The sequence below is a fragment of the Aquarana catesbeiana genome, linkage group LG02, assembly GCF_042186555.1.
Source record: "Aquarana catesbeiana isolate 2022-GZ linkage group LG02, ASM4218655v1, whole genome shotgun sequence".
Classification (NCBI taxonomy): domain Eukaryota; kingdom Metazoa; phylum Chordata; class Amphibia; order Anura; family Ranidae; genus Aquarana; species Aquarana catesbeiana.
In genome coordinates, this window is record NC_133325.1 from 797173304 (window position 1) to 797187604 (window position 14301).

General features: G+C 46.5%; 1 protein-coding gene across 1 annotated transcript in view; it reads left to right on the top strand.

The window, feature by feature from the left end:
- The first annotated feature begins 8142 nt into the window (after window positions 1-8142).
- LOC141127775 (17-beta-hydroxysteroid dehydrogenase type 6-like) overlaps window positions 8143-14301 on the top strand; it is a 16422-nt gene continuing 10263 nt past the window's right edge. The window contains exons 1-3 of the mRNA XM_073614549.1: window positions 8143-8529; window positions 8752-8804; window positions 14042-14297. Coding sequence (XP_073470650.1) covers window positions 14047-14297 — 251 coding nt within the window. The 5' untranslated portion in view covers window positions 8143-8529; window positions 8752-8804; window positions 14042-14046. The remainder of the gene's footprint in view (window positions 8530-8751; window positions 8805-14041; window positions 14298-14301) is intronic.

The following is a 14301-nucleotide window of genomic DNA, read 5'->3' on the forward strand; positions in this document are numbered from 1 at the left end:
TATGATGATTCCACAGTTAGAAACAATTACAAATGTATCAAGGGACATTAAAAAAGGAAATTGAAATGGCAATGAATAATCTCATGATGCATGTAACAAATCTACGCTACACTGTCTATTGCAACTTCGTAATTTAGTAGCAAGTTCAGGTTGGACATTTACTAAGAACAGGTCTGTCTATATTAGACTCTACAACATTATATGTCACACTGGAGACACCTAGTGGTGGGTGTGTAAAGTTGCAAAAAATAATGACCTGGCTATACTATTCTAAAAGCTACACAACAGTATAGGTTGTTACCATGCATTATTGGTCATATAATGCTCTGTGGTTTACACATCAAAGTGTACCGATGTACTTTACAATAATGCATGCTGCAAGCACTATGAGGGGCACACCTGGTCCATTTCTAACAGCACTCAATTATGCAGGTTCCCTTGGCCTCCGAGATTCTGCTCTATCCTGGTTCTCTGCCTATTTATCACAGCATTCCTTCAGTGTTACCTACAACTCTGTCTTCTCCTCTCCATTGCCCCTTTCTGTGGGGGTCCCCCAAGGCTCGGTTCTTGGACCCCTTCTCTTCTCTATCTACACCTCCTCCCTCGGTCACTTAAAAACTGCCCATGGCTTCCAATACCACTTATACGCTGATGACACCCAAATCTATCTGTCTACTCCTCACCTCACTCCTTCAGTCTCCTCTCGCATTACTAACTTACTAACTGACATATCAGCATGGATGTCACACTACTTCCTTAAACTAAATCTCTCTAAAACTGAGCTTAAAGCGGTTGTATAGTCTTTTTTTTTACTTTTACCTACAGGTAAGCCTATAATAAGGCTTACCTGTAGGTAAAAAAAATATCTCCTAAACCTTTACGGTTTAGGAGATTTTCCCCTTGCTATGCGCCGCTGACTGCAGCGGCGCATGCGCACAGGGGATTCTCGGCTGAAGCCCGGCAGCTGCCGGACCTTGCCAAGTAAGAAATCTCCCGTGCGCATGTGCGGGAGTGATGACATCGCGGCTCCAGCCACTCACAGCGCTGGAACCGCGATACCCGGGAGACACGCCGAGGCAACATGACAGCTCCCTCGGCGTGGACCAGGTAAGATACTGACGCCTCGTTCTAAGGTAAGTATTTCATAATGAGCTAGTATGCGGTGCATACTAGCTCATTATGCCTTTTGCTTTACAGGGTTAAAAAAAAAAAAATTAGCGGGTATACAACCGCTTTAATATTCGCCCCCCCCCCCGCCCGTGCCCCCCTCCATGGCTTTTCCATCAAAATCAACAATGCAACCATCAGTCCCTCCCCTCACGCCAGGGTACTCGGTGTAATCCTAGACTCTGACTTGTCATTTCAGCCTCAAATCCAATTGTTGTCAAAAGTCTGTAGAATTCACCTCCGTAACATCTCCAAAATTCGCCCATTTTTAACAAATAAAACCACCAAGCTCCTCATTCACTCCCTTGTTATCTCTCACCTTGACTATTGCAACTCCCTTTTCATTGGCTTACCTCTCCATAGGCTCCTCCCCTCTTCAGTCCATCATGAATGCTGCTGCCAGACTTATCCACCTTACCAACCGCTCAGTGTCTGCCAACCCTCTACTCCAATCCCTACACTGGCTCCCAATCAGTGTCCACCAACCCTCTTCTCCAATCCCTACACTGGTCTCCATTCAGTGTCTGCCAACCCTCTCCTCCAATCCCTACAATGACCACCAACCCTCTCCTCCAATCCCTACACTGACCACCAACCCTCTCCTCCAATCCCTACACTGACCAGCAACCCTCTCCTCCAATCCCTACACTGACCACCAACCCTCTCCTCCAATCCCTACACTGACCACCAACCCTCTCCTCCAATCCCTACACTGACCACCAACCCTCTCCTCCAATCCCTACACTGGCTCCCAATCACCCAGCAAATTAAATTAAAAAAATACTAACCACAACATACAAAGCCATTCACAACTCTGCCCCGAGCTACATCACCAATCTTGTCTCCAAATATCACCCAAATCTTCCTCTCCGCTCTTCTCAAGACCTCCTGCTTTCAAGCTCTCTCATCTCCTCCTCCCATGCTCATCTCCAGGATTTCTCCAGAGCCTCTCCCATCCTCTGGAACTCGCTACCTCCATCTATCCGGCTATCCCCTACTCTTGCTACCTTCAGGCGATCCCTGAAAACTCATCTCTTCAGGAAAGCCTATCACATCTCCAACTAATCTCCTACCACTTCCACCAGCTCATTCCCAACGGTTACAACCTTTTGTACCACCTGCCCCACCCTATTAGATTGTAAGCTCTTCTGAGCAGGGCCCTCTTAATCCTCTTGTATTTTATTGTATTATAACTGTATTGTCTCCCTTTTATATTGTAAAGCGCTGCGTAAACTGTTGGCGCTATATAAATCCTGTATAATAATAATAATAATGCAGGTAGGCTCACAACAAACGCACCTGACCATCAAAACACTGCAACAACGCATGGCATGCACTGGAAAGCATGTGTGTTGCTATGCAGTATACTGGAAAAGTCTGGTGCATTTTCTTGGCAACTCACCAGTAATGTGGTGGCCCATCCATTAGGGGCGCACGGGCACCGTCCCCCCATCTATGCGTCTGGCCCCCTAATCTACATTCGGGGCGTGGGATGCATGGATTCCAATGGTGGGGTTGTTGGGTTTTTTTTTAAGCACGTGGCCAGAGGCTCTAATAGGCTTCAAAAAAGGTTGGGCTCTCCACAAAAGATCTCCATTTTCCGCTCTGGCAGAACGACGACCTGCCTTGTTTACATAGGCAGATCGCCGTTCTGTAAGCAATCATTGGGTCCCGGCGGCCATTGCGGCTGTCGGACTCACCGATTGACTCCAGCTGTGTCCAATCACAGCAGCAGCGGGTCTCCGGTGGCGCAAGCGTGTGCACCCCAGAGCCGAAGATGGGAATCAGGTACAGGTATGTGATTTTGCGCTGTGGGGTGGTCCTTAAGCGCTTAAACATGCATTGCAATACTGTATATATTTCAGGGATGTTTTCAGCTATTTGTCAGCAGTTAAACTTTAAAGCGGAGTTCCACCCAAAAATTTAACTTTCAGCTGTCCGGATTCCTCCAGCCCTCTGGTGTCACATTTGGCATCTTTCAGGGGGGAGGGGGGAGCAGATATCTGTCTAATACAGGTATTTGCTCCCACTTCCGGCGAAAGATTGCCATAGTATCCGCAGCGATCTACGCCATGTCCGGCTCCTCCTCTGTCCCCGCCCCACACTGTATTCCCGGGAGACACACAGGTCCCAGAAGACAGCACTCGGAACGTGCAATGTGACTTCCTGATTCCCTTACTAGCAATGCCGGTACCTCCACCCGGAGTTGAGGGGACTGTTCGGATTCGGGTGAGGACAATGCTACATAGTTAGTAAGGTTGAATAAAGACACCAGTCCATGCAGTTCAACCTGAGTGAGTGTGGGTGCGTATCTACAATCATCCCTATTTATTTAAGGTACCCATATAGCGCTGCCCATTCACGCAGCACTCCACACATACATTGTACACCCACATTGGTCCCTAACCTCAAGGAGCCCACAATCCAAGGTCCCCAACTCACATTCATATACTAGGGCCAATTTTTTTGAACAGAAGCCAATTAACCTCCCAGCATGTCTTTGGAGTGTGGGAGGAAACCGGAGTACCCGGAGGAAACCCACACAGGCACAGGGAGAACATGCAAACTCCAGGCAGATAGTGTCGTGGTTGGGATTTGAACCAGCAAACCTTTTTACTGCCAGGCGAGAGTGCTAACCACTACACCACTGTGCTGCCCATAATGCTGACACTTTAAATATACCATTCACATCAGTCCACTCAAGGAGTTCTTATTTCTATCTCACACACAAGGGCCAACTTGGAAAGCACCCAACTAACATCCCAGCACAGCTTTGGAGCATGGGAGGAAACCCACACAAGCACCTGTCCAGGATTCAACCGGACAGTTCTGGTTTATAATCATGTGTCCGGGTTTCAGTCCACCTGAAACCCGGACACATTATTCAGACCAGGCTGCGGCTCCCCCAAGTAACCGAGATAGTCATACACAAATCTGTTGCCGCTGCTGGCGGCTGTTTAGGAGCAGGTTTGGCATCACGGAAGGGTGGGGTGATGATGTCAGCAAGAGCAATTTGGCCACACCCACTGGCACGCTCTGTGCGCTACATTACTACTCTCCTTGGAGCACCCAAATGTGTCCCAGGTCTTTTATGATCCTATAGTGTTTACTGCAAAAAAAAAATTGCTCTGTGCCCCAAAAGTGTTCCGGTTTGGCTTGAAGAAAAGGTGACAACCCTACCAAGCACACATGCAAACTTTATGCAGAAAGTGTCCTGACCCGGGCTTGAACTAGGGACCCCAGTGCTGCAAGGCAGATTTACTCCCCACTAGAGCTGCATGATTAATCTTTATTAATTGAAATCATGATCTTTTTCTCTTCCTGATCTTCAAAACAGCATGTCACAATTCTATAACAAGTGCAGAGAGTTCTCACAGCTGGGAAAAAAAAATCCGGGCAGCCTGCCAAGTTTAATCACAACATGCTAATAAGTAGAAACAAAGTATCTTTCCATTCTTTTATCAAAGGAAAGAACTCCAGCGTGTAAATGAAGGAAGTTTAACCATTTAAAGTGGAGTTCCACTCTAAAAATTATTTTAGCATTTTTCAGCTCAATTAAAAATAGTTACATAGTTACATAGTAGGTGAGGTTGAAAAAAGACACAAGTCCATCAAGTCCAACCTATGTGTGTGATTATGTGTCAGTATTACATTACATATCCCTGTATATTGCGGTCATTCAGGTGATTATCTAATAGTTTCTTGAAGCTATCAATGCTTCCCGCTGAGACCACCGCCTGTGGAAGGGAATTCCACATCCTTGCCGCTCTTACAGTAAAGAACCCTCTACGTAGTTTAAGGTTAAACCTCTTTTCTTCTAATTGTAATGAGTGGCCACGAGTCTTATTAAACTCTCTTCTGCGAAAAAGTTTTATCCCTATTGTGGGGTCACCAGTACAGTATTTGTAAATTGAAATCATATCCCCTCTCAAGCGTCTCTTCTCCAGAGGGAATAAGTTCAGTGCTCGCAACCTTTCCTCATAACTAAGATCCTCCAGACCCTTTATTAGCTTTGTTGCCCTTCTTTGTACTCGCTCCATTTCCAGTACGTCCCTCCTGAGGACTGGTGCCCAGAACTGGACAGCATACTCCAGGTGCGGGCGGACCAGAGTCTTGTAGAGTGGGAGAATTATCGTTTTATCTCTGCAGTTGATCCCCCTTTTAATGCATGCCAATATTCTGTTTGCTTTATTAGCAGCAGCTTGGCATTGCATGCCATTGCTGAGCCTATCATCCACTAGGACCCCCAGGTCCTTTTCCATCCTAGATTCCCCCAGAGGTTCTCCCCCCAGTGTATAGATTGCATTCATATTTTTGCCACCCAAATGCATTATTTTACATTTTTCTACATTGAACCTCATTTGCCATGTAGTCGCCCACCCCATTAATTTGTTCAGGTCTTTTTGCAAGATTTCCACATCCTGCGGAGAAGTTATTGCCCTGCTTAGCTTAGTATCGTCTGCAAATACAGAGATTGAGCTGTTTATCCCATCCTCCAGATCGTTTATGAACAAATTAAATAGGATTGGTCCCAGCACAGAACCCTGGGGGACCCCACTACCCACCCCTGACCATTCTGAGTACTCCCCATTTATCACCACCCTCTGAACTCACCCTTGTAGCCAGTTTTCAATCCATGTACTCACCCTATGGTCCATGCCAACGCACCTTATTTTGTACAGTAAACGTTTATGGGGAACTGTGTCAAATGCTTTTGCAAAATCCAGATACACCACATCTACGGGCCTTCCTTTATCTAGATGGCAACTCACCTCCTCATAGAAGGTTAATAGATTGGTTTGGCAAGAACGATTCTTCATGAATCCATGCTGATTACTGCTAATGATATCATTCTTATTACTAAAATCTTGTATATAGTCCCTTATCATCCCCTCCAAGAGTTTACATACTATTGATGTTAGGCTAACTGGTCTGTAATTCCCAGGGATGTTTTTTGGGCCCTTTTTAAATATTGGTGCTACATTGGCTTTTCTCCAATCAGCTGGTACCATTCCAGTCAATAGACTGTCTGTAAAAATTAGGAACAACGGTCTGGCAATCACCTGACTGAGTTCCCTAAGTACCCTCGGATGCAAGCCATCTGGTCCCGGTGATTTATTAATGTTAAGTTTCTCAAGTCTAATTTTAATTCCGTCCTCTGTTAACCATGTAGGTGCTTCCTGTGTTGTGTCATGAGGATAGACACTGCAGTTTTGGTTACTGAAGCCCCCTGATTCACTCGTGAAGACTGAGGAGAAGAATAAATTCAATACCTCTGCCATCTCCCCATCCTTTGTAACCAGATGACTTTCCTCATTCTTTATGGGGCCAATATGGTCTGTCCTCCCTTTTTTACTGTTTACATACTTAAAGAATTTCTTGGGATTTTTTTTGCTCTCCTCCGCTATGTGTCTTTCATGTTCTATCTTAGCCATCCTAATTGCACCCTTACATTTCTTATTGCATTCTTTATAAATTATGAATGCTGTGGATGATCCCTCAACCTTGTATTTTTTGAAGGCCTTCTCCTTTGCTTTTATATGCATTTTTACATTGGAGTTAAGCCATCCAGGATTTTTGTTCGCTCTTTTAAATTTATTACCCAATGGGATACATTGGCTAATGCCCTTATTTAATATGCTCTTAAAGCAAACCCATCTCTCCTCCGTATTCTTTGTTCCTAATATTTTATCCCAATTTATGCCTTTTAGCAAGGTTTGTAGTTTAGGGAAGTTGGCTCTTTTGAAATTCAGTGTCTTTGTGTTCCCTTCATGTCTCCTATTTGTGTGATTTATACTGAAACTAATTGACCTGTGATCGCTGTTACCTAAATTGCCCCGTATTTCCACATCTGTTATCAGGTCTGTATTGTTGGTAATCAGTAGATCTAGTAATGTTTTATTTCTAGTTGGTGCGTCTACCATCTGACCCATAAAATTGTCCTGCAAGACACTAAGGAACTGGCGAGCCTTAAATGAATGCGCGGTTCCCTCCGCCCAGTCTATGTCTGGATAATTAAAATCCCCCATTATGATAACTAATAATAATAATAATAATAATAATAACATTTGCAAAAAAACAATTTTTTTTCTCACCTCTTAATGCCGGTTGCTAGGGGGTCCCTCGTAATCTGCCTCCTTACTCACCTCGGCTCCTTACGTCACTTCCCTCGGTGCCCTCTGCGCCAGAAGGAAGATCACCTCTCCCCCCTCCGTCTAGGCAATCATTTGGGACATGTCACAGGTCCCAGATGATTGCGCGGCCAGTCACGGCGTGTGGCGTAGCTCGCGCATGTGCAGTGGGGGCTTTACAGCTGGGCGCCCGCAGTTACAATGCCGGCGCCGCCGAGCGGAGGGGGAGACGAGCGGGGCTTCGATCCCGGGCATCGCTGGACCCTGGGACAGGTAAGTGTCCGATTATTAAAATTCAGCAGCTGCAGTATTTGTAGCTGCTGACTTTTAATTATTTTTTTTTAAGCGGAACTCCACTTTAAAGACCAAACCTTTTCTGACATTCGTTGAAATAAAAGTAAAAATCATTATTTTCTGCTAGAAAATTACTTGAAAAAATTACTTGGATATAGATAGATAGATAGATAGATAGATAGATAGATAGATAGATAGATAGATAGATAGATAGAGAGAGAGAGAGAGAGAGATATCTCTCTAGATAGATATATCTATCTATCTAGAGAGATATCTCTCTCTCTCTCTCTCTCTCTATCTATCTATCCCTCTTTCCTCCTCATTTGTCCCTCATTTTGGTCTGATCTATATAGTTGTATATAAAATTTTTATCTTTTAAAAAGTGTTTTACACCTTTCATCCAATTTCGAAATTGCTGCATTTTTAAATTTCAAAAGCCAATATAAAGGAATAGTAGTGGTAAAAAAAGTACTTGTGGGTTTAACTATTTTTTTTTTTTTTTTTAATTCTCCTTTAAGGGGGCGTATTTTATGCCTACATACTTTTGCTAATAGGTGTCCCTCGTTCTCATTTCAGAAAGTTGGGAGGTAAGCCCCTGTAAAGTCACTAAAATGTGATGAGAACTCCACAGCATAAACACAGAGGTTCCGGGTGCAGGCGCAGTCCACGGGTCATAGCAGGACACAGAATATACGTCTATCCCCCCGCCATACTTGTGTTCCAAGTCCTTGTGATTCTGGATGACGATGGCGCTTGAAATGTTTTGCACATTTTTTTTTTTTTTTTTTTATTTCTTCCGAAATAAATACAGGCTGGCCTCTTCCAGCTTCCCCACCCACACGCTGGGCAGGCAGTTTGTGTTCTCCCAACAAGGACAGAATTTTCCTCTAAAGGAACGCGGCACCAAGACTTCTTCTTCTGTTGGAGGCGCCACGTCACTCGTGAGTAGGGATGAGCTCCGGCGTGTTCGCATGGCGCACGTGCCGAGCCCGCCAGGAAGTCGGCACGGGGCAGCGCTAATCACAAGCAGTGAGACATTTCCCGATGTGCGGCTGCAGAGATCGGGAAATGTCTCACTGCTTGTGATTAGCGCTGCGCCGTGCCGACTTCCTGGCGGGCTCGGCACGTGCGCCATGCGAACACGCCGGAGCTCATCCCTACTCGTGAGGCTCAGGAATCCCAATATTCTTATACACCTTTACAGGTGACCAGGTACTGAGTTCTTCTTTCTATGTTTTCATCTACAGATCTGAAGATAAATTCTGAGTAATACGTTTAGTTTGCTGAAATGACACAAGTGGGGGATCTTTCGAATGGCTGGCACTCTTCACTGCCCTCCGAAAAGGTGATCTGCGGTGGATCCCCTTTGAGGAGAGCAGCGGCTGCCAGGCATGCTGGATGCGATCCTGTCTCTTGAGTGCATGCTGTTTTTTTTTAAGATTCTTTTTTAATCCTAAGGGGGATTTTATATCGGAAGACATGCTGTCATTATGGTTGCCACCTCATCCCTTTAAACCCGAACACATATTAATTACACAGGTTCTGTGGCTGATTAAGGTGGTAATTAAACTCATTTGTTGCTTTATCTGCATTTAATTAGCCTCAGAAAATGTGTAATTCAAAGATGTTCGGGTTTAAAGGGATGAGGTGGCAACTCTAGCTGTAATTTTGATTGCAAGAGAGGCACAGTCCCAGCTCAGACCACATTTACGGCCCTCTCTGTGTGCCGCCTGCGATGTGACGTCACCCTGGCACAGCCAATCAAGAGGCCGAAGATCGCGTACCCAGAAGAGAGACCGGGGCGAAGATGGAAGCGGTCGGGGACAAGGGAGAGCGCAGCACTGGAGGGCCGCGCTTGTAGGCAAGTCTGTTATAATGTACTAGTATGCTGTGGTTTATGGCTTAAAAAAAAAAAAAAAAAAAAAACTATAGACTTTACCACCGCTTTAAAGTGATTGTAAAGGATTGTTTTTTTTTTTTTTTTTAAATAACATATCATACTTGCCTCCACTGTGCAGCACGTTACAGTCATAGGCGTGCACAGGGGGTGTGCTGGGTGTGCCTGGGCACACCCTAATCACCCCCTGTGGCGCAAATTTCCCCTACTGATAGTTCACCAAAGCCCCTAAACACGGCTCCTAAAAAGAATATTAAAAAAAAAAAAAAAACCTACTGAAACCAACCCCGGCTCTACTAACACTGTCCATGTTTTATTACATTTGAGGTGCACACCCTAATGCAATAGGCTGCGCACACCTATGGTTACAGTACAAAACTGTTTTTGGACTTATACTTCAATGTAAAGCATTTTAGGGTGTGGCCCCCCCAAGTATGTTTTTGTATATTGTATGGACCTTGACCAGGTCTCTTGGGCTGGAGCACCCCTCCCCCTCCTCATTACCTCTTATTAGTGGCCACCAGTGCATAGGAGGAATCCCTTCAGTTCTCCCTCATAGAGAAGTTTGTATCCCATGGTTGAGACACAGGACCTTTTATCCTATCACTAGGGTAGGACCCACTACTTTGGGGTACTTTGTCGCGGTAAGTGGGCTTAGCAATATTTAACCATATAGTGTGACCAAACCCCCGTGTTTTTATTTTTAATATGTTCGGGTGTTTTCAACTAGCTTTGCAGGATAAATGTAATTTTTGTATGTGTGCGTTGTAATCTGTTTTATAGCGTAAGGCCCCATTCACACCTGAGCGTAGCGGTTTTCTGGTGTTTTGTCACATGCTTCCAAACGTTTTTGAGCTTTGGTGGGTTTTATTTATTAGCCAATAGGAAAAATTATCATCTGTTTCATCATTTTGTTGCTATGTTTTTAGATTTTGTCATCTGCTTCTTGCTCCAAAAACGCCCAAATCTGCCCAATTCGAGCGACAAAAAAGGGTCCAGAACTTGTTTGAGCTTCAGGCGTAGGGCTTCATGCGACTTGGAGTGGAGATGTGAACCATCTCCACAGAGAATAATGGATTTTTTTTTCCCCCCTCAAGCATTTTGTAGCTTCAAGATACAAAACTCTCAGGTGTGAATGGGGCCTTAGGGTGACACTGGATGCGGCTGATAAGTGGGAGATCCCCGGGGCCCACTCCGTGTGAAGCAGCGACTCTCCTAATGCCTGGGCAATGCCGTCTGATCAGGCTGCATTGATGGGCACAGCCAGGTAAGGCTGAGCTGATTGGATGGGGCCAGGCACTGATGGACACTGATCAGGCTGCATTGATGGTGCACAGCCAAGTAAGGCTGAGCTGATGGGATGGGGCTGGGCACTGATTGATCAGGCTGCATTGATGGGCACTGGTGACTTGAAGCTGCATTGATGGGCACTGGTGACTTGAAACTGCATTGATGGGCACTGGTGACTTGAAGGTGCATTGGTGAGGCTGAGCTGAGCACTGATGGATGGGCACTGGTGAGCCAGGCAGCAACCAGCAAGTGAGACTAACCCCCCCCCATGATGCCAGGGTTGGATTGGACTTTAAAATGTGGGAGGGGTTATCAAACTTACCTTCGGGCTGAAACCCCTGGACTTTTTCCCACCTAGCAACATCTCTGCTTCCACCTGATCTATTCACAATGATCAAAGGCCAAGGTCATCTTGTACTCCAGCTGCTGCCCCCCAGACATTATTAATCAGTTCCTGCCCATCCTATAGTCAAATGACAGGTGGAAACTCTTTTGTTCTGGGCAGGGGCGGATCCAGAGTCTTGTCTCGGGAGGGGCACTGCCAGAAAAGATGTTTTTTGGGGGCAATTTATTGGAGAAATAGCTGGTGCTGGCGCTTAAATCATCCCGGCACCATGGTTGTTATGGTGTCAGGGTGATTGAAGCGCATTATTTCTATTATCACATTGCTATATAAAATGAAATAGTTCAACTCACCATAATGCAGAATCAGTGGGAGCCCTGAGTGTGTAACTTGCCACCAGATGCAGATTGTCACTTGCCACGTCACCTATCATGAGGATTGTCACTTGCCACGTCGCCTGTCACTAGATGCGGATTGTCACTGGAGAATCAATGGAGATGGATCGGATGGATCCAGTAATCTTCTCAATAAGTCGTCTTTGTGTATTTCACTGCGCTCTGCACTGCAGACTGCCCAAGGTGCCAGGTGGAGAAGATGGAGGAGGTGGGTGGAGCCAACAATAACTCATGGGTGGTGGTGGCCTGTACTTTAGTGTGGACAACATGGAGGGAGGAGGGTGCCGGTGGGTGGGGCTAACAGTCAGGGGCAGAGAAAGCCCTGCCGCCACTGACTGTGGACTGGGTGGCAGCCTGGCTGGACAATGGACATGTTAGTGCACTCAGTTAGTTACTGTACGTAACAGGGGCGGAAGAACGGAAGTGGAAGTTAACACAGTGAGTCTCAACTGCAACTGCCCTATTGCTCCAGCCTCCAGCATGAGCATCTCCTGTCACACACATTACAGATTACCATTGCAGCTTAGAATAGAGTAAATGTGCAGGAAGCATCACATGGATCCAGCCCTATTACAGCCCATGGCAGTTTATGCAACAACAGCAATGCAAAAAAAAAAAACCCTTTGATCGCAGACAGATGACAAGTCAGAGGATGGAGATGGGTGATCTGTTGGTGTCCAGGAGCTGAGATTGTTCCATAAACAGTGAGCCAGCTACTGACAGCTCTATAGAAGAATCAAAGCCCAGCACACATGCCCACGTTTGCCCGCTCCTAGCTGTCCCTGGTCATGCCAACACTCACTGTCACCGTACGTCGGTCGGCTCTGAGAGACTCGCGTCCTGCGTCCTCCGACCTCCGGCGTGACTCACTCACTGTGACTGACGTCACTCGTTGCTAGACGCCAGGCGGCCCAGGCGTTAGCAACGAGTGACGTCACGTCAGTCACAGTGAGTGAGGGAAGAGGCTCCACCCACCTCCTCCTGGTATACTTTCTTGTCAGAGTGAGTTACCCATTAACCACATAGACGCGAGTCTCTCTCTCTCGGCGCCGCTGATCGGCTCATGTGAGAGAGAGACTCGGGACAATCGATGACAATTCAGTGCTATTATTTCGGGGGGGGCAATTGCCCTGTTGCCCCCCCCCCTGGATCCGCCCCTGGTTCTGGGTGGACGTCATATGATCTCCTCCCAGACGGGCTGCGCTGCTGCATGATCTGTCACCCGCTAGATCAGTGTACCGGCCCGCTGCCGGTACCATGTGATCACTGCGATCGCTTCCAATCATTGTATGCATCTATGTTGCTTGATGTGATTGGTCACAGTGATCACATAGTATAGACAGAGCCAATCACAGCCCATCTGTACCATGCAATTAGCTGTGGCTAATCACAATATAAACACTGAATGAATCGATTTTATTCAGTAAAAATGGTTGTTTATAACGGGCTCGGTTTCCACTATTGCAACCACAAAGTCGCGCAATTTTTTTTTGCCGCGACTTGAAGCAATGCCTGTGTATTCTTGTGGTCTACGGACCTCAAGTCGCATCAAAGTGGGACCAAAAGTAGTGCAGGGACTACTTTGAAGTGGCACAGATATGAATGGTACTCATTGGAAATCATGGGGTACGACTTGTCATGCGACTTTTCAGTCCCAAGTCGCATGAAGTGTCGCCCTAGTGGAAACAGCCTAAACCAACCCCCCCCCCTCCTGCAGTCTCTGAATACCTGAGCCCTGCCCATGTATACCCTACCTTTTTAATATAGCGCCCATCAAATGCAGCCATCCCATCGCCCATCAAATGCAGCCTATAAGCGCCCATCAATAAATGTTTGCTTGCTTCCATTCATTCGGGTTATCGGGACACAGACCTCTGCCGCCGCGCCTCTGACACTATGTGCGAATGGAGCGGCGGCTAGCTGCTGATGCAAAGACTTAGTTGCTTGCTGCAATGAGAAGAGAGCAGGACCACCAGTGGCCGTGCGCCCCAGGCGGCTGCCTAGTTTGCCTAGTGGTAGCACCGGCCCTGTGTCCCCTGGTGTGACCACGGTGTATTCAATAAACCACATTCGGAACCACCCAATGTGCAGCCATTTCTCTTTATTTTAGCCGCTGAATACCAGTGGGAGTGGGCATTCTGTAACTGCAGGAGGAATGAGATGGAGGGGGATCGGTTCAACTACATGCTGCCGTCCCTCTTATCCAGGTGTACGGGGGGGGGGGGCATGGGCCCCCTGGAGCATGGGATTGGGTTGCAATTGTGACCCCCTGTAGCTATGCCCCTGCTCTTTGCACTGCAGCACAACTGATTGTCTCCTTGTGCTGCTTCTCCCTCTCTCAGCCTAATCTCTGCTGTACACAGAGACTGCAAAAGGCTGAAACCAAGTCGAATTTAGGTACTTACACTGCATGCATTTGAAACAATACAGTTAATGATGTATAAATGATTACATAGTTGCCTGAATTTGCAACTTTTATATCAACAGTTCAAAAGTTCAGCTACATCAATATATTTTATTACAGAAGCAATGTGCATCATGTGGCTCCCCCTGCTGGTGGCGTTGGGTTTGATTCTTCTGTACAGGTGGTACAGGCAGAGCCAGATACTGGAGAATCTCACGGACAAATATGTCTTTATCACCGGATGCGATTCTGGATTTGGGAACTTGCTGGCTAAGCAGCTGGACAAACGTGGGATGAAGGTCCTGGCTTCTTGTCTGACGGAGACGGGGGCCGAAAATCTGAAGACAGAGACCTCCAGCAGGCTGAGAACAAGAATCCTG